Genomic DNA, 26,892 nt, shown 5'->3' with positions numbered 1-26,892 from the left:
CCAAACAGCCATTTTCAGATCCGTCCACAGGTGTTCTATGGGATTCAGGTCTGGGCTCATTATTGGCCACTTTAGAAGTCTCCAGTGCTTCCTCTCAAACCATTTTCTAGTGCTTTTTGAAGTGTGTTTTGGGTCATTGCCATGACCTCTGAGGGAGACCCAGCTTTCTCACACTGGGCCCTACATTATGTTGCAAAATTTGTTGGTAGTCTTCAGACTTCATAATGCCATGCACACGGTCAAGCAGTCCAGTGCCAGAGGCAGCAAAGCAACCCCAAAACATCAGGGAACCTCCGCCATGTTTGACTGGGGTCGTGTTCCTTCTTTGAAGGCCTTGTTTTTTTGTTTTTTTTGTTTTTTGTTTTGACCAGTAAACTCTATGTTGGTGCCTTTTCCCAAAAAGCTATACTTTTTTCTCATCTGACCAGAGCACATTCTTCCAAAACATTTTTGGCTTTCTCAGGTAAGTTTTGGCAAACTCCAGCCTGGCTTTTTTATGTCTCTGGGTCAGAAGTGGGGTCTTCCTAGGTATCCTACCATGGAGTCCGTTTTCATTCAGACGCCAATGGATAGTACGGGTTGACACTGTTGTACCCTCGGACTGCGGGACAGTTTGAACTTGCTTGGATGTTAGTTGAGGTTCTTTATCCACCATCCGCACAATCTTTCATTGATATCTCTCAATTTTTCTTTTCCGTCCACATCTAGAGAGGTTAGCCACAGCGCCATGGGCTTCACACTTATTGATGACACTGTGCACGGTAGACACAGGAACATTCAGGTCTTTGGAGATGGACTTGTAGCCTAGAGATCGCCCATGCTTCCTCACAATTTTGCTTCTCAAGTCCTCAGACAGTTCTTTGGTCTGCTTTCTTTTCTCCATGCTCAATGTGGTACACACAAGGACACAGGACAGAGGTTGAGTCAACTTTAATCCATTTTAACTGGCTGCAAGCATGATTTAGTTACTGCCACCACCTGTTATGTGCCACAGGTAAGTAACAGGTGTTGTTAATTTCACAAATTACTGAAGCATCACATGATTTTTCAAAGGGTGCCAATACTTTTGTCCGGCCCATTTTTTGAGTTTTTTTGTAAAATGATAATGTGTGTGTATATGTATATATATATATACATATATATTCTTTTCTCTCTTGTGTTTTTTCTTATTGCAAGCAAAATATATGGACATACAGTATTACTACCAAAGCATTTGTAATTGCAATCATTTTCTTGGAGAAATTGAGCATTACCTGACAGAATTGCAGGGGTGCCAATACTTTTGGCTAGCAGTGTATGCATGTATCTACCATATGTATATCTGTATGTATGTTTGTATATACAGTATGTATGTGTGTCTGTATGTGTGTGTGTATAGTTATATAGTATGTGTTTACTGTATATGTATGTACGTACTGTATATGTGTGTATTGCAGATGTAATCTGATGAAAAGAAAGTTTTAAATTTATTTGCCGTTCAAATGAATTCAATGTCAATCGCCGTCAATGCCGTTAATTTATCCGATGCCACCCTTCCCACTTCAGATGGGTTGGACGCCTAGCGCTGTCAATGGCAGCAACTGAATACGATGCTTTGGCACTGATAAAATAATCTTTTCAAAATCGGTTGAGGAATAAGTTTGTGATGTGAGTCTTTTTATTTATTTATTTTTTAAAAATCCATCAGTATCTCTTCCTGAGATTTTTTTTTTTTTTTTTTTAATTTCGTACTTTTAACTTTGAAAATGCTGTAAGAATGCTATTTTATATAATTGGTTTATACTGTATATAATTATGAATTGTTATAGTTATTGCTTTAACGATATCGCCTTTGCAACCCATATACCACATTGGCCTCATGCTAAGGTTACCCAACTATTCAAGCAGGGAATTTTCCAGGGTGTGTTTCTTTCTCCTCTCATGAGTAAATAGAAGGACTCCACACCTAACAACTAAATCTTTTGGATTAGGATGAAATAACTTGAACAAACAATAACAGTCCAGTTTCTTGGATTCAACATTTGACGTGGATGACTCTCATAAAACAGTTCATTAGTGGTGCTTGGAAACTCCAATCCAAAATTGCAATCCTCTTATTGCATTGAGGACAGTAAATTTGGGAATAAATGTTGCACTAAACCGAATGGGAGAAAATGTCAACTAAAACGATATTCAGTTGGCTGTGATGCCTAAGACTCAATGCATGCTAAAGTTCATGTGAAAGAAACTGGGATGGTCCCTCTTCTTTTCTAGAATGATTGTAAAGAGAAAAATTGTAATGAAGCGTGTAAATGAAAAAATCTTACGGCACACCCACTTAGTTTCACTTTAATTCCTTGTCTTTGAGAAACTAGGGCCTTCACCTGGGTCAGAATCTTGTCCAGTACTCAGTTCAGATTTCGAAGTTGACCTTTTGAAAAACGTATCCATGACTGCCACCGCGACTTCCGTGTGCGTCTCAAGGAAGGTTTTCCAGCGAAGTAATTGCTCGTCTTGCATTCAAGAACTGTAGCTATTAGCCAACTTGCTGTCCGAGACAATGTCGATCACAGTACTTCTACTGTATATCATTTAACTCATTCACTCCCAGCCATTTTCACCGGAGCAAGGCCCTTCGCTCCCGGCCGTTTTTCTGGATTTTGACAGATTTTGCAAGGCCCACAGAAAATTATGTTCTATTGCTATATAAACATGGAACCCACCAAAACAAAGATTTGACTCTCTTTTTTCAGCAGAAAAAAATTAAGTTCATATCTTTTTCCATTCTTTAGAAATCAGCATTAGAAAATAGCTTAGTTTGAGCAATTTTCCAATTTCTGATGAAAAAATTTTTGTAAACGCATACATTTCAAACATAACTTTGACCTTAACACATCTATTTTTTGCATTAGTTACATTCCAAACATCTGAATGTTTTCCTTTTACAAAATATCATAATGAACAAGACAGATAGAGCTTTTGATAGCAAAGTAACAATTTGTTTACACAATGCTACTGAGAGATGACTGACGCCTGTTGTCGCCGAGATGACGCCGTTGTCGCCATGTCTGCCGTGTAAACTTTTCCCTCATTGTTGTCTGTCTCTTCTCACAAAGATGGATTATTTTTTAATCTCGGCGGGGTCTGCTTGGCGAGCAGACCAGGCGTCCAGGTCTGGCGTCCTCTCCGTTGTTTTGTTTGGTCGTCCGCCGCCTGGCATACTGCCGGTAGCGCTCCATCCGTGCTGCCTGGCCTTTCATTGCTGTTGAATCGGGTTGCGGGTCTTTACAAAATACGCCACTGCCCTCCAGTGGCCAGTTTTATTGCTTTAAAATGGGTTTGGAGCCTTGTTTTTTGTTTCTCAGATAGATCGCAAACTATAGATTCTTCTTGTAAAAAAAAAAAAAAACAGAAAACGCCAAAGACGTATAAATACGTTTTTGGGACAATGAAGCATTTGAAAATAGAACGTATTTATACGTTCCTGGGAACAAATGAGTTAATGAGACTCGTAAAGTGTCGAAATACACGGAACTATCCTTTCCCTTTCATTCGTTTTTGTGACGACCGTCAATCCTCTCCTTGCATTTTATTCCAACACATTGTCGTGGATAGCAACATGGCTGATGGCTAGAAATCCGGGCAGTTCTTGAACGTGATACGAACAACAACTCGCTCGCATGCACAAGACTGAACCTTCCACATAGTCCTTCCGCGTGCTGCTGACAAGGCTGAGTGTCCTTCAAAATACCGTCAAGGGCAATCCTAATAATATTATAACTGATATACAGTCATGTGAAACAATTAGGACACCCCATTGATAATTCATTTCCCTATTAAGAAATGTTCACATATCAATGTCTGATCTTGTTTTTCTTGATCTCTGGAGAGGAAAGGGATCTAATTGCAGGTAAACAACAAAATTAACATTGTTTTACTCATTGAACCAAATTTATCAACAGAAATGCATATTCTAACTGAGGAAAAAGTTAGGACACCCTACCACCTAATAGCTAGTGTTCCCCTCTTAACTACAGTGAGACGCTTTTTGTAGCCATCTAACAGTCTTTGACATCGGTCTGAATAAAAGTTTGCCCCACTCCTCAACAGTGACTGACTGTTGAAGTAAGAGAAAACACCATGCTGAGATCAAAGGAACTGTCTGAGGCCTTCAGAAATTATGATTCTAAACGCTTATGAGTTTGCTAAGGGATTTCAAAAGATCTCAAATCAGCCATTCCACTGTCCGGAAAATAGTCTACAAGTGGAGGAATTCAAAATAACTGCCAATATGCGCAAGTCTGGCCGTCCAAGCAAGTTAACCCCGAGAGCAGACCGCAAGATGCTAAAAGAAGTCTCCAAAAACCCTAAAATGCCATCACTGGACCTACAGCAGACTCTTGCTATTGTTGATGTGAAAGTGAATGCCTCTACACTCAGAAAGAGACTTCACAAGTCTAACCTTCATGTGAGGTGTGCAGGGAGGAACCCTTTGCTCTCCAAGAAGAACATGAAGGCCAGACTGAAGTTTGCCAGAGTGAATGTAGACAAAGACCAGGACTTCTGGAATAAGTTGTTTGGACGGATGAATCTAAAATTGAATTATTTGGACACCAGAACAGAGGACATGTTTGGCGTAAACCGAATCCAGCATTCCAGGAAAAGAAACTCATACCAAGTGTGAAGCATGGAGGTGGAAGTGTCATGGTTTGGGGATGCTTTGCTAGAGCAGGACCTGGCCAGCTCACCATCATAGAATCCACCATGAATTCTATCGTGTATCAGAGGGTTCTCTGAAGAACATGTGAGAGATCATCTGGGAAAAGATTAAATCTGAAGCGAAACTAGCCCTGCAACATGACAAGGACCCAAAACATACCTGTAAATCGACCAAGGACTGGCTGAAAAGGAAGAAATGGAGAGTCAAAGCCCAGTGAGATGCTGTGGGGTGACTTGAAACGGGCTGTACATGCAAGACACCTCTTAAACATCTCACTGTTGAAAGTGTTCTGCGTTGAGGAGTGGAGCAAACTTTCTTCAGACCGATGTCAAAGACTGGTAGATGGCTTCAAAAACCCAAAACAGTCCTCAAGGGTCGCTGTGGGTCCTGGTTTTTGTTCCTACTGTTCGAGCACATACTGTTTAACCAGATTGAGGTTGATGTTTCTGCTAAAACAAGCAGCACTTGACCAACCAACTGCTTGCACTTGGAAGACACCAGATTGGTTCACAGGTGTCGTCCAGTTTTGTTGGAAAGAAATCCACCACCCACTACGGCCCGATGTGGAATAGTTTGGGAACCCCTGCTTTAGATATTGCACACATTGAGGTGGTTACATTGGGATTAGGGAAAATCTAGATTAGAATACTCAAAAAAATACTATTTAATACTACATAGAATGATAATACATTTGATTAATATTCCACTTGATATCAGAGAAGGATGTTTGCAAAGATGAAATTGAAATATCAAAATGACGTTAAAACCTTTTTCATTTTTTTTAGGTCCCGGTCTTGTATTTGTTGTGTACCCCGAAGTTCTTTCCACAATGCCCGCTTTTCGACTGTGGGCTCCACTCTTCTTCATTATGCTGCTCTGTCTTGGTCTGGACAGCCAGGTAAACATGTCCCACTCTCACTCTGAGAATCCTCTAAGGGCGATTTCACACTACCACTGTTTGGTCCTTTTTAAACAGACCAGAGTTATTTTTCTCAGATAGTCGGTTTCATTTTGTAAATGTGAAAGCACATCTGAACTCTAGTATGGACCAAATAAGCGAATTCTGGTCGGCTCAAAAATAGTGGGTCTCGGTCCGCTTTAAGCGCACCCTGCTTCACTTGTGAATGCAACTGCAGCAGGGTGCACTTATGCTACTTTATGTGCAGCATCACAGCGTGGAGCTGTGATGTTCTAGGCTCTGAGGGTACAGTCAGGGCATCCTTGGAAGCGGAAGTACAGCGCGGACGCTATTCAAAATCAACACTGGTAAGATGACAGACGATCAGCAGTGGCCAAATGTTTTTGTGCTGCACTAAGCTGTTGTATTTGATACACAGAATCGTGTTCTAATGTGGCGATTGTGTTTTGCATGCTGTTGCTGAATGTACCGTGTGAGAGTGACTGGGCCAGACAGGCGGAGCCTCTCGGGGCGGCCGTTTCGTGAGTCTCGCTTCCTGGAAGTGACGACAGTTTGACAGTCCAAAAGTAAAAGTTGTATATAGAATTTGGAAAAAATGTACAATTCCCAGGAAATTTGCCCAAAAAATTCCCATTCATTTTTTAATGGGATGCAACATTCAAATTTCCAATGGAAATTGCATTGCATTGGTGTCATTGACTGCCATGTACAGTATGTCGAATCTATTGATGCCAATGTACTTGGATTCTATTGACGCATATGTAAGTCGATGCCATTGACGGCCATGGACGTCCAAATTTCCCATTCATTTCTAATGTCATTCGCATTGCATTGACGCACAAGTACACAATTGCAAATGAGAGTTATGCACGTCCTTGGCATTGACGGCCATATTTGTCGATTCTATTGATGCCAACGTACTTGGATTCCATTGACGCATATGTAAGTCGATGCCATTGACTGCCTTGGACGTCCAAATTTCCCATTGATTTCCATTGTCATTCGCATTGCATTGACGCTCAAGTACACAATTGCAAATGAGGGCTGTGCACGTCCTTGCCATTGACGGCCATATATGTCGATTTTATTGATGCCAACGTACTTGGATTCCATTGATGCATATGTAAGTCGAGGCCATTGACTGCAATGGAGTCCAAATTTCCCATTCATTTAATGCCAAAAAAACAAATGACCCCAAATCAACTGGAAATGAAAAGATACCAATAGGACGTGTCCCCCAAATGTCCCCGATTCCATTGACGCATTTGGAAGTCAATGCCATTGACGCCCATGGACGTCCAAATTTCCCATTCATTTTCAATGGCAAAAAAAAAAACAAATGTCCCCAAATCAACAGTAAATGACCAGATATGACCAGGACACGCCCCCAAATGTCTCCAACAGACCTGATATGACCAGGACACGCCCCCAAATGACCTGATATGAGCAGGACACGTCCCCCAAATGTCCCCAAATGACCTGATATAACCAGGACACGCCCCCCAAATGTCCCCAAATGACCTTATATGACCAGGACACGTCCCCCAAATGTCCCCAAATGCCTTGATATGACCAGGACAAGTCCCCCAAATCTCCCCAAATGACCTGATATGGCCAGGGCACGCCCCCCAAATGACCTGATAGGACCAGAACACGCCCCCCAAATGACCTAATATGACCAGGACACGCCCCCAAATGTCCCCAAATGACCTGGACATGCCTCTGAAATGTCCCTAAATCAAAAGGAAGTGACCTGATATTGTCCCTGAAATGTTTCTAAACTAACCTGGGCGGGGCTAAGATCTGTATCTCCACACAGCAAAGACCCAGAGTAATTTCTCCAGAAATTGCAGTTTCTTGTTCTAACATAAAAGACAGTAATAAAAAGAAAAAAATAAATGCAGTGTAGCATGTAAAAATAATACTATGCTACATTACACTGTGACGCTCCACGCTCCCTCGCCTCCCAGGAGGTAGGTATTTCCTCTTCTATTCGTCCAATCAATGGTTGCGCCTTTCGTCCATGTGATGCTACTCAGAAAGTTCAGTTGGCGCAGTGTGAATGCTGAACTTTTTAAACAACTCATTTCCAAGTGTTACTGTGAGGTACCCACTCGTCACTGGCACCTCACGTATTTATTGCATGAAGTAGAAGAACTACTTTCTATTTCTTTCTCTTTTAGTTTGCAACAGTTGAAGTGGCTTTGACATTCATAAAAGATGAATTTAGAGCCAAAGTCCTGCACTACCTCAAGAGGGAAGAGCTGCTGGCCCTGTTTGTCTGCATTGTCAGCTTTCTTCTCGGGATTCCACACGTTACTAAGGTAAGGAACAGCATGAACCATGATGGTCGTCATGTCCTGTCATCACCTCAACTGCTGTGCTACAAATGTGCCCCCCCTTTTTTTCAGGGAGGCATATACGTGTTTCAACTGATGGACCACTACACTGCAGTGGTGTCCCTCATGTTCTTGGCTTTCTTTGAGGTCATAGCAGTCTGCTGGTTTTTTGGTAAGCTCCTCATTTATGAGCTGGCATAGCGAAATTACCGTGATTTTCGGTCCATAGGGCGCACCTGACTATAAGCCGCCATCAGCCAAATATGATACAAAGACGGCTGTATTATGGGATATTTACACCAAACGATATTCACGGGTAACACTTTATTTGACAGCGGCATCATAAGACTGTAATGAGACCAAATGAACTACCTTGAAACTTTGAACCGATTAGCTGCAAAGCTTTTGCTTCAAGAAGCTTCATTTGGCCATCACTGCTCCCTTTGGGGAGACAGTCAACCACTGCTGCCAACTGCTGTCAACACTGTTGTTGTCTAACATGCCTCCTATCATACATTGCAGCGCAAATAAATTTAAATAACAATCAAAATTTTCTGCGCTAATTATTTCTTCAGTTACTGTTCCAGTTGTTTCATTAATTGATAGTTACGGTATTTGGTAACATTTTATTTGACAGTGGTGCATTAAGACTGTCATAAGAAAGTCATAATTATGACATGACACCATCATGAGCATTAATGAATACATGTAACAGATGTCATTTAGTGCCATCCAGAAAATAATCTCACTTTTGAATGGATGTAAAAGATCCGAGCTGGACATAAATGGAGTTAGTGCCATAATTTGCCAGATGACACTTAATGACATCTGTCATAAGCGTTCACTAACTCCCATGATAGTGTCATGTCATAATTTTGACGTTCTTATGACAGTCTTGTGTCAAATAACGTGTTACCTGTTAACTAGGGCTGTCAAACGATTACAAATTTTAATCGAATTAATTACAGCTTAAAAATTAATTAATCGCAATTAATCGAAATTCAAACCATCTATAAAATATGCCATATTTTTCTGTAAATGATTGTTGGAATGGAAAGATAAGACACAAGATGGATATATACATTCAACAGACGGTACATAAGGACTATTTGTTTATTATAACAATAAATCAACAAGATGGCATTAACATTATTAACATTCTGTTAAAGCGATCCATGTAGTTCTTAAAAGAAAAATGTTAGTACAAGTTAGAGAAATTTTATATTAAAACCCCTCTAAATGTTTTCGTTTTAATAAAATTTGTAAAATTTTCAATCAAAAAATAAACTAGTAGCCCGCCATTGTTGATGTCAATAATTACTTACACAATGCTCATGGATGCTGAAGCCTATAAAATCAGTCACACCCAAGCGCCAGCAGAGGGCGGCAAAACTCCATAAAACACAACAAGTGAGCGTTTCACTGTGTACTGTCATTTAAATCTGTCTGGGCGGGGCATCTGCGTTAATTGCGTCAAATATTTTAACGTGATTAATTCAAAAAATTAATTAACACCCGTTAACGCGATAATTTTGACAGCCCTACTGTTAACCCAAATAAATCAACAAATAAGTGAAAAAAATAGCGGCTTGTAGTCCGAAAATTACGGTAGTCGGAATTTGCACATAAAGATGCACAGATAAAAAGGTAATAATGTTTCGCTAGGTCAACTTTTTCAACTCTCGTCACTTAAAACAAACAAACAAAAAAAATTGTTCAGTCTTCATTATTTTCGGTTGAGGTCATCGCTAAAGTGAACCACTGACGGTGTCCGAAATATGTCATTGCATGTAATTGACTCTCCCAAAAATTAATTTAAAGGAGAAGTTCAGAATTTTTGACATCAGGCTCAATCTTTGAGTTAGCGGACGTTTAATTAGTCGGTGGAGTTGATTTCAACAAATTCCGTGCAGCTTGTTAGTTATTTGTCACTATCATGGCCCCAGAGTTGCTAAGCCAGTGTGAGTAAACGGTGGCTGCTTGGCATACCAATAAAAAACATATGCACGTATGAGAATCACTGATGACCCACGCAATCAATAGTGCTGGCCAAGTTTTGAGGATAAAGTTATTAAAACTTACCATTGCAATTCAATAATTGTAGTATGAAGAGTAACATTTGTAATCCAGCAGCTCTGCAGGGAACAGGCTGTCGAGGCTATCAGGGCGGAGTAATATCACATCGTTTTTTTCACCACTGATTTTTATTTTTTTTTGGGTGGGAACGAAAGGCACTCCCCAGCAGACTGAGCACGAGTGGCTGAAGCACTCCTCTCTATCGTGGTCGCATTACGCATCTAAAAAAATCGTCCCGCAAAATGAAATGAATTACGGCACTTTGGTGTGACATTGTTTTGGCTGCATGGGTATTTCAGACAATGAACGTCATTTTGAATTTATTTGACTTTTAGATCTGTTCATATCGTTTTTTATTGGTGTGCTAAGCAAGCACCATTAACTTGCACTAGCTTAGCCACTCCAGAGACCTGAAACTAACAAATACCTGACAAACTGCACAGAGTTTGTTAAAAATAACTCCACCAACTAATTAATTTAACTCATGTGCTCCCAAAAACGTATAAATACGTTCTATTTTTAATTGTTTCAGTGTCCCAAAGACGTAATTATACGTCTTATACGTTTTTTTTCACAAGAGACATCTCCAGGTTCTTATGCAACGTAGCTCCAAAGTACAATGCTGAAAATCCATTTTAGAGCAATAAAATTGGCCACTGGAGAGCAGTAGCGCATTTGGTAAGACACGAACGAACGGACGGCAGGGCCGCACGGCCAGGGCGTCAGCGGACGACGATCGAATGGACGACCAGGACGCCAGGCGCGGGAACTTTGAGCAGGATGTCCGGGAGGATGGCCGGGACGCCAGGCGACGACCGACCAAGTGCAACGACCAGGAGGACGTCCAGGATGCCAGGCAGCGGACGACTGAGCAGAACAACTGGGAGGACGCCCGGGATGCCAGGCGCTGGACGACCGAGCAGAACGACTGGGACCACAAGTGCAGCGAACGATGCCGTTGAGTCTGTGCTGCTCGCCTAGCAGAGCCCGCGCCGACGTGCTCAGCCGTTCGCGTCCCCTGCTACCCTCCAGTGTCCCGTGAGTCAGCCGGAAACGCGCACGGCCAAACCAGTCCCCCCCCAGGAACACAACATGCCCCACACAAATCCCCAGGCAAACTCCGCCACGAGGCAGTGGTCACCACAAAAGAAAGACTAAAAAAAAATCCATCTTGATGTGACAGGCGGCGATGAGGGAAAAGTTTATCCCGGCTGTTGCAGCCACAACAGCGTCATCTCTCAGTTCAATAGTTTAGTTATGTGTAAATAAATGGTTACTTTGCTATCAAAAGATGTATTTGTCTTGTTGTTTATGTTATTTTGTAGAAGGAAAACATTATTCAGATATTTGGGATGTCACAAACGCAAAAAATAGCAGTGTTAAAGTCAAAGTTATGTTGAAATGTATGCTTTTACAAAAAGCTCAATTTCTGTTTTTTCATCAGAAAATTGCTGAAACTAAGAATGGAAAAATATATGAACTAACTTTTTTTCCTGCTGAAAGAACAGAGTCTAATTATTCTTTTGGTGGGTTCCATGTTTATATAGCAATAGAACAGATTTTTTTGTGGGCCTTGCAAAATCAGTCAAAATCCAGTAAAACGGCTAGGAGTGAAGGGGGTTGCACCGGTGAAAATGGCTGGGAGTGAATGACTTAATGTAAAAAGTTCTGAACTTCCCCATTAAAATACATACCTGGCCGATAAAATGCCGTCTGTAAAAGTTGTAAAGCAATAAAACAACAAAAATGGTTGGCGAGGACAGTACAATGGCATATATTAGATGTTTTTGGGTAGTTATTTTGAGATTTTGGAAGTATTTAGGGTTACTTAAAGGGTTATTTCTGATTTACGCAGAAATTCGGGTTATATAGCGTAGGAACAGAACTCATTCGTAACCCGGGGACTACCTGTGGTTAACATTAAATCAACACTAAACACTAAATCATTGACTTCACGTGGCTGGTTGTGGTAGAAGTTCACTCCATGATCAGCCAGTCTCACATTTCACAAGAATATTTTAACATTCATAATTTCACATTTTAACATTAACATTGCACTTGAGTGTAAGTCACATGCTTAGTCGAAAAATGAAAAAAAGTGTGACTTACAGTCCGGAAAATACGGTAATTCTCTTGTCATATTTCATTAGGGGTCCCTCGCCTTTCACATATGATCAAGAAGATGCTAGGAAAGCGTGTGAACATCTACTTCCGCATCTGCTGGTTGCTTATTTGTCCTTTGCTGGTGCTGGTAAGTTCTTTTTTTAACACAAATAACAATACAATATTTATGGTCACTGTCTTTCTGTTCTATCTGATCTGTGGACACATAATTACAGTCCCTGACAAAAGTCTTGTCACTTATCCGTTTTGTAGAAACATTTGCTAATAACCTGACTTTTAATTATTCAATTGGTTTCAGAACGTCTCATATGAAAACTAAGACCCTCCCAAATGGTGTTGAATATGCAAAAATATATTTGTTTCACTGAAAAAAGATTTGTCATTTAATGAAGACATAAAGGTCAAATTTTGGCCAGACAAGTTTTTTCGCCTTCAGAAATTAGTGTGAAAATTGAACAAAAAATGTACTTCTAATACAAAAAAATGTTACATAACATAAACAAATGAAGTAGTGGTGCTGTGAGATCCAAATTTAATATTTTCTATGACTTCCATGGGCTTCGGCTAGGATTCATACAATATGTTGATGAAGTCATCAGGAACATCAAAGAATGCAGTCTTGCATGCCTCCCAGAGTTCATCAACATTCTTGGGTTTCGTCTTCCATGCTTCCACTTTCATCCTACCCCAGACATGCTCAATGATGTTCATGTCTAGTGACTGGGCTGGCCAGTCCTGGAGGATCTTGATCTTCTTTGCCTTGAGGAACTTTGAGGTAGAGATTAAAGTATGCGATGGAGCACCATCCTGCCGCAGAATTTGTCCCTTTTTATGGTTAGGAATGTAAGATGCAGCTAAGATGCGTTGATATTTCAGACTATTTATGTTGCCTTCCACCATGCCGATCTCTGGCACACCCCCATACTGGATGTAAACCCAGACCATGAGTTTGCAACCACCAAACTTCACTGTTTTGTGGCAAAAGGTAGATTTTTCCGATGAATCTTCCATTGAATTGCACCACAGTCCCCGGAAATATTGCAGGAGACCTACACCTCATAGTCTGGGGTTTCATCCAGTATGGGGGTGTGCGAGAGATCTGCAGGGTGGAAGGCAACATAAATAGTCAGAAATATCAACAAATCTTAGCTGCCTCTTACATTCCTAACCATAAAAAGGGACAAATTCTGCAGCAGGATGGTGCTCCATCGCTTACTTCAATCTCTACCTCGAAGTTCCTCTAGGCAAAGAAGATCAAGATCCTCAAGGACTTGCCATCCCAGTCACCAGACATGAACATCATTAAGCATGTCTGGGGTAGGATGAAAGAGGAAGCATGGAAGACGAAACCTAAGATTGTTGATGAACTCTGGGAGGCACGCAAGACTGCTTTCTTTGATGTTCCTGATGACTTCATTAATAAATTGTATGAATCCTTGCCGAAGCCCATGGAAGTCATACAAAATATTAAATTTGGATTTCACAGTACCACTACTTAATTCGCTTATGTTATTTAACATATTTTTGTATTTAAAGTACATTTTTTGTTCAATTTTCACAATACTTTCTGTAGGCGACAAAACTTTTGTCTTGCCAAAATTTGACCTTTATGTCTTCATTAAATGATAAATCTTTTTTCAGTGAAACAAATATATTTTTCTACATTCAACAACATTTGAGAGGGTCTTAGCTTTCATATGAGCCATTTCTGAAACCAATTGAATAATTAAAAGTCAGGTTATTAGCAATTGTTTCTACAAAATGGATAAGCGACAAGACTTTTGTCAGGGACTGTATGTAATTAAAAAATGAGAAGCTTGATATAGTCACCTACTCAACAAACCTGCTGTTTTTCATTTTTAGTGCATACTGGTTTCCAGTATCATCCAGTACACTCCTGTCAAGTATGGGACGTATAGGTACCCATTGTGGGCCGAATGGGTGGGTTGGGGCGTCTCACTGATCTCCCTAATATGGATTCCCATTGGAGCTATTCACGAGATCTATAACAACAAAGGCTCTTTTCTTTCGGTGAGTGTGGGAGTGACGTGTGGGATTATGACTGTGCAAGATAGTTGTGTGCCCTTATCTGAGTGTTTTCTCTCTTGGTAAAGCAGGCTAGATAAACTCACTCTGTAAGATACCTACTGATTTTACTAAAACTTTCTTTTCTGGAACGCATATATTGGAAAGGGTGTCCACAAATGCTATGTGAACTTTATAACAAAAAAGTTACTTTGTGTGTGTATTGTATGTGGTTGAAAGAATCTGTAAAATACAGTCATGTGAAAAAATTTGGACACACTATGGAAGCCTGTGTGTTTTCGAACATATTTGGTCATTTGGATATTTAATATCGATTTTAACAAACTTGAGAGATTCAAGTAATCGAACTAAACAATTAAAACTGGGGTTGTTCCGATCATGTTTTTTTGCTCCCGATCGTTTTAGTTTGAGTATCTGCCGATCCCGATATTTCCCGATCCGATTGCTTTTTTTTGTGCTCCCGATTCAATTCCAATCATTCCCGATAATTTTTCCCAGTCACATACTTTTTGGCAATGCATTAAGAAATGCATTAAGAAAAAAAAGAATAAAACTCAGACGAATATATACATTTAACATACAGTACATAAGTACTGTATTTGTTTATTATGACAATAAATCCTCAAGATGGCATTTACATTATTAACATTCTTTCTGTGAGAGGGATCCACGGATAGAAAGACTTTTGACTTTGTATATTGTGACTAAATATTGCCATCTAGTGTATTTGTCGAGCTTTCAGTAAATGATACTGTAGTCATGCCCAAATGCATGATGGGAAGTGGAACCATGACTGTGTAGTGCTACCAATTGATATATCTTCTCTGCATTGACAAATAACAAGGTGTTAAGATAAAGATCAATTGCTACCTTGTTTCCCCACATTGCTTCCCATGATATTTCTAATCATAGGGAGAGGGATTGTATGGCTTTAGCCTATTAAAAAAAGGCTTCAAAGGCTGCCAAAATTCACTCTACTCATTTTACGCTGCCTTTTATCTCTCTACATGGGTACAACGGTGCCATTACAGATTGAGCGCGACAATGCGTGAGTGGGTCATACAGCGTTAAATATTTATTTTTATATTTATATTAATATTATATTTTATATTTATTATTAATTGCATTAAATATTTTAACGTGATACATTTTTTAAAAAATTAATTACCGCCGTTATTAGGATAAATTTGATAAACTAAAGACTCTGGAAGAGTGAAACATATTATGTCTGTAACGTTAAATACAATTAGAAAACGATTTAATTGAAAAAAAAAATATATATATGTATATATATTTAAAAAAGGCATGGCCGATATTTTTTTGCCGATTCGGATACATTGAAAATGACGTGATCGGACGCGATCGATCGGGATATCTCTAATTAAAACGGATTTTTTTTTTATAGCTTTCTGTAAAATGTAATTTTAAATAAATGCCATTTCTGTTGAGGAATAAATTAGGACACCCCCAAATTCAATCCCACTTAAAATGGCTAAAATCACACGCAGGTATATCACATCGGGTGCACATGATTAGAACATCATTACCCAGTGTTTTGAAGGAGGCTTGCCTTATTTAAACCTCACATTTAGTTTGGTGTGCCCCTGACTGTTGAAGTGAGAGAAAACACCACGGTGAGATCAAAGGAGCTGTCTGAGGTCTTCAGAAATAAGATTCTAGACGCTTATTAGTCTGGTAAGGGATTTCAAAAGATCTCAAAGAGTATAAAATCAACTATTCCACTGTCCGGAAAATAGTCTGCAAGTGGAGGAGATTCAAAATAATTGCCAACATGCCCTGATCTGGCCGTCCAAGCAAGTTCACCCTGAGAGCAGACCGCAAGATGCTAAAAGAAGTCTCCAAAAACCCTAAAATGTCATCACAGGACCTACTGCAGGCTCTTGCTACTGTTGATGTGAGAGTGCATGTCTCTGCAATCAGAAAGAGACTTCACAAGTTTAACCTTCATGGGAGGTGTGCCAGGAGGAAACCTTTTCTCCCCAATAAGAACATGAAGGCCAGACTGAAATTTGCCAGCGTGAATGTAGACAAAGACCAGGACTTCTGGAATAATGTTATTTGGACAGATGAATCTAAAATTAGAATTATTTGGACACCAGAACAGAGGAAATGTTTGGCGTAAACCCAATACAGCATTCCAGGAAAAGAACCTCATACCAACTGTGAAGTGTCATGGTTTGGGGATGCTTTACTGCAGCAGGACCTGGCCAGCTCACCATCATAGAATCCACCATGAATTGTATTGTGTATCAGAGGGTGCTTGAGGAACATGTGAGATCATCTGTGAAAAAATTAAAGCTGAAGTGAAACTGGACCTTCCAACATGACAATGACCCAAAACTAGTAGTAAATCCACCAAGGACTGGATGGAAATGGAGAGTCCTGGAATGGCCAGGTCAAAGCCCAGATCTTAATCCCATTGAGATGCTGTGGAGTGACTTGAAACGAGCTGTACATGCAAGAAACCCCTCAAACATCTCACAGCTGAAAGATAGCTAATTTTAAGCAGGCTTGTTATACTACTTTAAAAAAAAAAAGGGTTACAGTTACAAATTATTTCTCCCAGAAAGTAATTGAGTTAGTAACTCAGTTACCTCATTATAAGAGTAATTAGTTACTCAGCAAAGTAACTGACATTACTTTTCATGTTTAACACATTCTATGACATCTCACCCAAGTAGGTCGATGCCATTGACAGCCGCGAAACAACATATCAACAGGAAATGACCCCGAAATGTCCCCAAATGAACTGGAAGTATCCTGATAGATCTGTATCTACCACTTAAAATTTCTCCAGAAAGTGCAGTTTCTCGTTAGTCATGATGATTTAATACACGTACTACCACTTCAGGAGAATGTTGCTACTTAACAATAAATTAACTGTTTGTATTTTATTTCAACTGTTACAATGTGGACATGTGCTAATTACCGGTTTCAAGGTATACCGTGGCATGAAAAGCGCAAACTTTTTTCTTCATACCGTCCATACGGGAATATTTTCTTGGCACTCTTTGGGCCCCTTGGTACCAATTGAGCATCGTTGGAACGCCACAGCCTACCTGAGTATTGTTGCTGACCATGTCCATCCCTTTATGACCACAATGTACCCAACTTCTGATGGCTACTTTCAGCAGGATAATGTGCCTTGTCATAAAGCTGGAATCATCTCAGACTGGTTTCTTGAACATGACAATGAGTTTACTGTACTCAAATGGCCTCCACAGTAGAGCTGGGAATCTTTGGGCACCTAACGATTCGATTACGATTACGATTCAGAGGCTCCGATTCAATTATAAAACGATTATTGATGCACCCCCCTCCTTTTTTATTTTTTATTTTTAAATGTTTTGTACATTAGTTCCAAAATTGTTCAAAAATACTCTCAGGCTAAACCAAACTACTATTTCAGTATCAAGTTAACATAAAGCAGTAAAAAAAATACACAAAAATAACAGTAAATAAAAAACTCTAGTCCCCATTCTATATCAGCAGCTTTAAACTACATTCAATTATTTTAATGTTGTGAATCAACCGTTAAAGTTGTTAAAATTGCTCCCGTCATTCCATAATTTCCCTTTTGTCTACTTTCGACATGTGAAAGTTTTAAAACTATTTTAAAGATAGATTCAAGTCAATATTTTACCGATTTAGGAGTATTTTAGATAAAAAGTTAATTAGGTTTGTTTGGAAGGTTCGCTACAACAGCCTTGCAGGGAAGTGTACTGCTTTAAGATGGCGGCCGTTTACTATGCCCGCATCTAGCTTTTTGTTGCTGTGCTGCTAACGCTACCGAATCTATAATGCATCTAGTCCTATATAAATGATATCTACCGTAACGTGGATGCCACTGGATGTACTTTGTAGCAGCTTTTCGGCAGCAGTCAGGTACGTTGTTGTATGTTTTTTATAACGGGGCATGAGTTGAGCTAGAGCCGTGAGTTGAGCATTGGCATTACCCTACGGGCCGGGTAATGAGAAGCATGATGTTTAGCTACTCTCGCTCTGTTCTTCCTCATTCCTCCCGAAGACCGCGCGGCGCGCTGAGTGTGTTGTACTTCCGCTTTACTTGGCATATTTCAATAATCGGAATTTGGATGTTTGTGAATCGTTCTCGAATCTTCCACGGCCGAATCGCGAATAATCTAAGAATCGGAAATTTTGCACACCTCTACTCCACAGTCACCAGATCTCAATCCAATAGAGCATCTTTTGGATGTGGTGGAACGGCAGATTGGCATCATGGATGTGCAACTGACAAATCTGCACCAACTGTGTGATGCCACCATGTCAATATGGACCAAACTCTCTGAGGAATGCTTCCAGCACCTTGTTGATTCAATGCCACAAAGAATTGAGGCAGTTCTGAAGGCAAAAGGGGGTCCAACCCGTTACTAGCATGGTGTACCTAATAAAGTAGCCGGTGGGTGTATACTGGAGCCCGCATGGATCCGAGATTCACTCAGAAAACAGTGAAGTTTGGTAAATATTGGATATTTCTATAATACTATTTATGTTGCCTTCCACCTTGCAGGTCTCTCGCACACCCCCATACTGGATGTAACCCCAGACCATGATTTTGCCTCCACCAAACTTCACTGTTTTCTGAGTGAATCTCGGATCCATCCGGGCTTCAGTAGGTCTCCTGCAAAATTTGCGGCGACTGTGGTGTAATTCAATGGAAGCTTCATCTGAAAAATCCACATTTTGCGACAAAACAGTAAAGTTTGGTTATGGGAAAATCATGGTCTGGGATTACATCCAGTATGGGGGTGTGCGAGAGATCTGCAGGGTGGAAGGCAACATTAATAGTCTGAAATATCAACAAATCGTAACTGCCTCTTACATTCCTAACATTAAAAAGGGACAAATTCTGCAACAGGATGGTGCTCCATCACATACTTCAATCAACATCCTTCAGGATTGGCCAGCCAAGTCACCAGACATAAACATCATTTAGCATGTCTGGGGTAGGATGAAAGAGGAAGCATGGTAGACGAAACCCAACAATGTTGATGAACTCTGGGAGGCATTCAAGACTGCTTTCTTTGATGTTCCTGATGACTTCATCGATAAATTGTATGAATCCTTGCCAAACTGCATGGATGCAGTCCTTCAAGCCCATGGAAGACATACAAAATTTTAAATTTGGATCTCACAGCACCACTACTTAATTCGCTTATGTTATGTAACATATTTTTGTATTTGAAGTAGAGCAGGGCGATAAACCGAAAATTTTCCGTCACCGAAATTCTTCACAATGACCAACGTAATTTTGACCGTGTCGGCAAATTCGGTAATTTAATTAAACAAGAAAATAGTCTTTTCATCCCGCTTTGACTCTGTTTTTCGACTATGTTCATTCCCCTTTAAGAAAGCAGACAGTGTGCTTACGTATGGAGTCACGTGGTTTTAAGTAGCTTCGCCAAACTTTCACCCGACATGAAGTAAACTCTTGGCGGGTTCCAGACGGGCTTTCACCCGCTGTCCTCCCTGGTTCTTACGATTTCAGGAGAGGATGCTTTCAGTGCTTTCTTCTGGTAGCCAAGCCACAGGCTAACACTAGCGGCTAACAGCGGCTACAAATGAACGGGAAAGAGTCGGATAGCGGCTCTAACCTTGTCGAAACGGCTGAAATTTATGAGTGGACTAGTCACGGACTTCATGTAGCAATCATTATGTTGCGTTATTTGGCATCTCTGTGTGATTTCTCTGAAAGCTTTCATGATAGTCAAGCACTCAGCATAAAATATAATCCAACAGTGAAGTCTATGTACAGTATGTGTTTGCTTTATTCTGCCATCATAAAACCTTAAATATTTCATTGGCATCAGAGCAATACAGCTTTAATCTGGCTGTGTGTGTGTGGGGGGTGCATGTTTTAAAAAATGTTTCGGGGAAAAAAAAAAAGCCTGAAACCTTGACGTAAACACTTGTGTTGAATAATTATGTCACAGCAGCCATTACCAATAAGTTGTCTGAAGTGTACTGTTAAAGCTGCAAGTCATTTGTGTTAGAATGACATGTTTGCACAGTAGTCATATTGATTTTTATAATGTACATTTTTCAAGTCATACAAGCTGTTATAAATGTTCACACTAGAATTCTCATTGTTTACAAGATTTTTTTTTTAATACTTAATGTTTAGACTGCATGTGCAATTGTAAATTGAAAGCTGGTAAATAAATTTCACGAGAAACGGTTGATTTGTATTCCATGCATTGATTCAAATTTTCAAATTATATAACAGTCCGCTTGGGCGAATTTATCGTCATTTATCTTTATCGAGGTAAATCTGCTCAATTTATCGTGATACATACTTAAGGCCATATCGCCCAGCCCTAATTTGAAGTACATTTTTTGTTCAATTTTCACACTACTTTCTGTAGACGACAAAACTTTTGTCTTGCCAAAATTGGACCTTTAAGTCTTCATTAAATGATAAATCTTTTTTCAGTGAAACAGATATATTTTTGTACATCCAACATCATTTGGAGGGTCTTAGCTTTCATATGAGCCATTTCTGAAACCAATCGAATAATTAAAAGTCAGGTTATTAGCAATTGTTTCTACAAAATGGATAAGCGACAAGACTTTTGTCAGGGACTGTAGCTGTCTATTTATTTAAATATATAAATATCTAACAATGTAATACATATTCAGTGTTTTTTTTCTTTTGGTAATTCACATTGTACTAACAAGGCAGCCGGGCTGACAGTTATATACCCTGCAAAAAGTGGCCTTTTTTACCCATCTGGGCACCTTCCCCCCAAATTGCCTGTGCACGCCACTGCCAAGCAGTATATAAAAATGAATGGAAGGACGGATGGTTGGAATGTTTATGTGTGTCTGGTGTTTTGACTGAGGAACGTGTAAGCTAGTGCAGTATTTCCATTTTTGGGTTTTTAATCTTCTGCTTTCTTCCTTTTAGAGGATCAAAACAGCTGTGACTACCACAATAGACCCGGCCGGTGAGGATCCTCTTCCTGAAAAACAAAACCTGAACAACCCAATGGCTGAAAAAGCAATCGAACACCTTACCACAACACTTTGAATTTGTTTTAATTTTGTTTTATGAAAATATTTTGTATAATGGAACAAACATCTAGCCGACAAACACGCATTAGGACGGTACGTACAATATTTATTTTATTACAAATATTAAGAAATAAACGATTACAGCACAAGTTTCAAACTTCCCACACATTCTGGCATGTCTAATAACTAATTGAACACATCATACTACAGTGGAGAAGCGCCCTTGCTTATAAAACCAACTTGTGTTCCTGAGCCAAAGGAGAAACTCACTGCTTCTAAATGCAAATATTTTTTTTTGCATTTGTTTTTCATAACTTTACATCTTTGGGACTCCATCCACATACTTGCATAAATGGAAGTTCGATGCAAAAATGAAATAACCGAATTATTAATTAAAATATGCATATTATAAGTCTCAAACACAGGAATTATACAGAAATTATAAGATTGGAATCCTCAGGAGGGTCGTGAAAGCTAAATGTCAAACTGACAGTCACTGCCTCTTATGTAATACTGTATATGTGAATGGACATACTGTACTGTAGGTGAAAGCCAAATTGCAAGGCAGTAGCAGTGAGCTTACAAATTTGTGTTAAAATCAGTTTAGGGCTTGTGGGGGCAGGGTTTTATTAGTTGTTCTGACAGATTTATGTCATAAAATGGCACGTGCTATTTAGCTTACATATTGAGGAAAAGGTGTGATATGACCACATCAACGAAATGAATGAATGTACATGTTGAAAGCTTTAAACAGATTAGCCAATACTGAAATTATGCAATATCTTTGTTTGACAACATGATGATATACATAATGTATTTTTTCATTCCATCAGTACGGTCATTTTTTGCTTCTTTAATTATTTTTAAATAATATAATATTTTGCTTTTTTTCATTTGAGACATAATTCAACATGTTACAGAGCCCTTAAAGGGACATCAACAGAAAAACATTTAAACTAACTGGTGCGCACGAGCTAGTATGTGGTGCGCCCTAGAAATTATCTAGTACGCACTAGGTAGTATGTGGTGTGCAATAGAAACTACCTGGTATGCACAAGATAGTTTCCATTGTGCACCAAATAATTTCTAGTGCACACCTTGGTGCGCACCAGATAGTATGTGGTGTGCACTAGATACTATCTGGTGCACATGAGATAGTATGTGGTCAGCACTAGAAACTATATGGTGCGCAACAGATAGTATGTGGTGTGCACTAAAAAGTATCTAGTACACCCTAGATAGTATGTGGTGTGCACTGGAAACTATCTGTGCACTACAAAACTATCTCGTGCGCACCAAATACTATTTGGTGTGCACTAGATAGTATGTGGTGCTCACTAGAAACTATGTGGTGCGCACTGGATAGTATGTAGTGCTCACTAGAAATTATCTGGTGCGCACTAGATAGTATGTAGTGCTCTCTAAAAACTATCTGGTGCGCACTAGAAATTATCTAGTACATACTAGATAGTATGTGGTGTGTACTAGAAACTATCTGGTGCGCACAAGATAGTTTCAAGTAGTCACCACACACTATCTGGTGCGCACTAGATAGTTTCTAGTGCTAACCACATACTCTCTGGTGTGCACCATATAGTATGTGATACGCACTACAAAACTCTACATACTGGTGTCCAGTGTGCACCACATACTATCTGGTGCGTACTAGATAGTATGTGGTGAGCACTAGAAACTATATGTTTCGCAACGGATAGTATGTGGTGTGCGCTAGAAACTATCTGGCACGCATGAGATAGTGTGAGGTGACTACTAGAAACTATCTGGTGCGCACTAGATAGTTTCTAGTGCTCACCACATACTCTCTGGTGTGCACCATATAGTATGTGATATGCACTACAAAACTACATACTATCTGGTGCGCACCATATAGTATGTGGTGCGCATTTGAAACTATCTGGTGCGCATGAGATGGTATGTTGTGCGCACTAAAAATTATCTAGTACGCACTAGATAGTATGTGGTGTGCACTAAAAACTATCTGGTGCGCACAAGATAGTTTCCAGTGTGCACCACATACTATCTGGCTTGCACCAAATAGTATGTGTTGCTCACTAGAAACTATCTGGTGTGCACCAGATAGTATGTGGTGCGCACTAGAAACACTCGTGTGCACCAGAAACAATTTGCAATTAAAAAATATGATGTGTAGGTAATGCAGTTATACAGTATCTTTATAGTTGAGTCCAAGAATGAAGTAAAACTCAACTAAATTTTTAGCACGCCGAAGCTGCTGGTGTCCAAAGTGCGCCTGCAGTTGGTGGCCTAAAAAAAGGAACTTTCTGGTGCTCACCAAATAGTTTCTGGTGCCCACCAGATACTTTTTTGTTGCGCACAAAATAGTTTTCTGATGCGCACCAGATAGTTTCTTGTTTGAACCATATACTATCTGGTGTGCGCCAAATTGTTTCTTGTGCACACCAGATGGTCTAAATTTATTTCTGTCGATGTCCCTTTAGAGGCTCTGTAACATGTCACATAAAGCATGTATACAAAAAATGGATACACACCCCTTTTCAAATTACAAGTTTATGTGGGCGAGAAGGGGACCAATATAAACCAAGACTTCCCCCCTCCCTTTACATTACCTAAAACCTGTTTAACGCAGGTGGAAAAAAATGTTTAGCTAGTATAAGTAAAAATAAACGACTGTAATATTATGGTTGTTCAGACTGCACATTTTATAAATTTAATTAGTGCAGGTTATCGTGAAAACATCCTCAGTCATAGAGGGTGTGTGCACGCTTGGGCAACCAGATGATCTCAGTTCATTTTTACTTACCCTCTCTAAACAAAATTGTGTAAAGTATAGCTTACATAAATGGTGGACAACTGACATCTGAACTGTTGTTATCTATTGATATCTACTGTTTGTTGTAGTATGTGCTAATGAACCGCTGTGCTCTTAAGTTTGAAGGCCCAGGCAGAATTTGCAATATTCGCAATACAGTGATCCCTCGTTTTTGCGGTTAATTGGGGACCAGAACCCCTTGCGATAAGTGGAAAAAAAAAAAAACTTTTTTTTTTTTTTGTGTGTGTGTGTTCAATGTATTTATTTAGATTTAGCATTTGAAAGAGATACATATAAGACATGTTTTTTTCACTTTTTTTCCCCCAAAGTATAAATAAAAAAACAAAACAAAACCTTATATGTGTGTATATATATATATATATATATATATATATATATATATATATATATATATATATATATATATATATATATACTGTATAATATATATTAATAAATGGTTTAGGTTAGGTTCAAATTAGGGCTGTCAAACGATTAAAAATTTTAATCGAGTGATTTAGAGCTAAAAATTAATTGTAATTAATCGCAATTCAAACCATCTATAAAATATGCCATATTTTTCTGTAAATTATTGTTGGAATGGAAAGATAAGACACGACCGATATATACATTCAACATACGGTACATAAGTACTGTATTTGTTTATTATAACAATAAATCAACTAGATGGCATTAACATTATTAACATTCTCTTAAAGCGATCCATGGATAGATAGAAAAACTTGTAGTTCTTAAAAGATAAATGTTAGTATAAGTTATAGAAATTTTATATTAAAACCCCTCTTAATGTTTTCGTTTTATTAAAATGTGTAAAATTTTCATTCAAAAAATAAACTAGTAGCTCGCCATTGTTGATGTCAATAATTACACCATGCTCACTCATGGTACTAACCTATAAAATCAGTTGGACCCGAGAGCCAGCAGAGGGCGCCAAACACCAAAAAACCAGTGACAAGCGGACATTGCACTGTCCTGTCATTTTAATCTGTTTGAGCGAGGCATGTGCGTTAATTGCGTCAAATATTTTACCGTGATTAATTTAAAAAATTAATTACCGCCCGTTAACGCGATATTTTTGACAGCCCTAGTTCAAATGTAATAAATATGATAAGTTTTAAACATGTTACTGTCCCATTGAATTATTTTTAAATGAGAAAACATAGAAAAATGCTTGTCTTTATTAAATGCTTCATTGAGTGAGTCCACTCAAATCCGCTCACGCTGCTCACTTGCACACAATGAGTTGCCCTAGCAACTATTTAACGAGTTAAACGATGATTGACACATGCGGCGCCTTGAAGTTCTGGCTTCCAAGCTTCTCTGGCAAGATCAGACCTTAACGCCTGTCAATCATCGTTAACTTTAACAAGCAACTCCAGTGCACTGGTTGACCAAGAAAAGCAGCAGGAGGGAGAGACTACGTGATCGGATCGGGACAGCTCGATAAAATACTGCAAGTTTGAAGCGCGAAGTAGCGAGGGATCACTGTGGTGAGATGAAATGGCTGAACTGGGACCATCTCATTTTTATCATCACCATGTTTTGTTTGATGATTGTGCTGTTCTGAAAAACCGTATAGTTGGATTTAAATCCGGTAAAAAATAAAATACATGTTTTGTAATTTATGACCACAATTCATGACCACAATTGTAGGATCTGGCCAAGGAAAATTTGGCAGATAGAAGCACTATTGTACCCACCAAAGTCCACTGTTATACTTGATCAATTCCCATGATGTCTGTTGGAATGTACTTGCCTTAAAAACTTATACAGTGAGGTAGAAGTATTTGCACCCCTTGTGATTCTTGCAAGTTCACCCACTTAGAAAATAGGTAGAGGTCTGAAATTTCAATCATAGATGCATTTCCACTCATAGAGACATAAAAAAAATTGAGAAATTACATTGTATGACTTTTTAAAATAATTTATTTGTAATTTACAGGGCTTCATAAGTATTTGTACCCCTGAGAAAACCAGTGCTAATATTTAGTGCAGAAGCCTTTGTTTGCAATTACCAAGGTCAGACGCCTTCTATGGTTCTTCACCAAGTTTTCACATATGGAAACAGGGAGTTTTTTTGCCATGTAGCATTTTTTTTTTGCCATGTGGCAAAATAAATGTTGCTGTGTGGCTTTTTTTTTTTTTTTTTGCCATGTGGCATTTTTTTTTTTTGCCATGTGGCAAAATGGATTTTGGTTTGTCACATTTTTTTTGGAGGGGGGGTATATTGCAGTTTTGAATAATGCACGTCCAAATTTCCATTCATTTTAAATGGCAGAAAAACGTGTGGCTGTGATTTTTGACCATACACTGTACATTAGAGCGCATCGACATTCAGCTGGCAACCAAGTCAGGCTATGCCATTGACTGCGATGCACGTCCAAATTTTCCAAAATCAAAATGGAAAATGTGGCAAAATGGAATTTGCCAATTGGCATTTTTTTGACATGTGGCAAAATGGATTTTGCCATGTGGCAAAATGATTTTTGCCATGTGGATTTTGCCACATGGCTATTTAAGTAGCCATGTGGCATTCTTTTTGCCATGTGGCAAAATTGATTTTTTTCATATGGCTTTTTTTTTTTTTTTTTTTTTGCCATGTTGCAAAATGGATTTTGACATGTGGCATTTTTTTGGGTGTGTGGCAAAATGGATTTTGGTTTGTCACATTGTTTTGGTGGGGTATGTTGCATTTGTTGGGGGTATGTAGCAGTTTTGAATGCACATCCAAATTTTCCATTCATTTTAAATGCCAGAAAAACGTGTGGCTGGGGTTTTTGACCACCATACACTTTTTATTAGA

The 26,892-nt window shown here is 39.1% G+C and overlaps 1 protein-coding gene across 2 annotated transcripts in view; it reads left to right on the top strand.

The window, feature by feature from the left end:
- si:ch211-225b11.1 (uncharacterized protein LOC561694 homolog) overlaps positions 1-24,424 on the top strand; it is a 78,938-nt gene extending 54,514 nt beyond the window's left edge. For both annotated transcript variants that reach the window (XM_057832008.1, XM_057832009.1), the window contains exons 8-13: positions 5,485-5,597; positions 7,802-7,942; positions 8,030-8,129; positions 12,184-12,284; positions 14,021-14,188; positions 21,153-24,424. In XM_057832008.1, coding sequence (XP_057687991.1) covers positions 5,485-5,597; positions 7,802-7,942; positions 8,030-8,129; positions 12,184-12,284; positions 14,021-14,188; positions 21,153-21,275 — 746 coding nt within the window. In that variant the 3' untranslated portion in view covers positions 21,276-24,424. The remainder of the gene's footprint in view (positions 1-5,484; positions 5,598-7,801; positions 7,943-8,029; positions 8,130-12,183; positions 12,285-14,020; positions 14,189-21,152) is intronic.
- Positions 24,425-26,892: the final 2,468 nt, after the last annotated feature.

The sequence above is a fragment of the Corythoichthys intestinalis genome, chromosome 3 (assembly GCF_030265065.1).
Source record: "Corythoichthys intestinalis isolate RoL2023-P3 chromosome 3, ASM3026506v1, whole genome shotgun sequence".
Classification (NCBI taxonomy): Eukaryota; Metazoa; Chordata; class Actinopteri; order Syngnathiformes; family Syngnathidae; genus Corythoichthys; species Corythoichthys intestinalis.
Note: the sequence above shows the minus strand (reverse complement) of the source record. Positions and strands in the feature narration are given on the sequence as shown.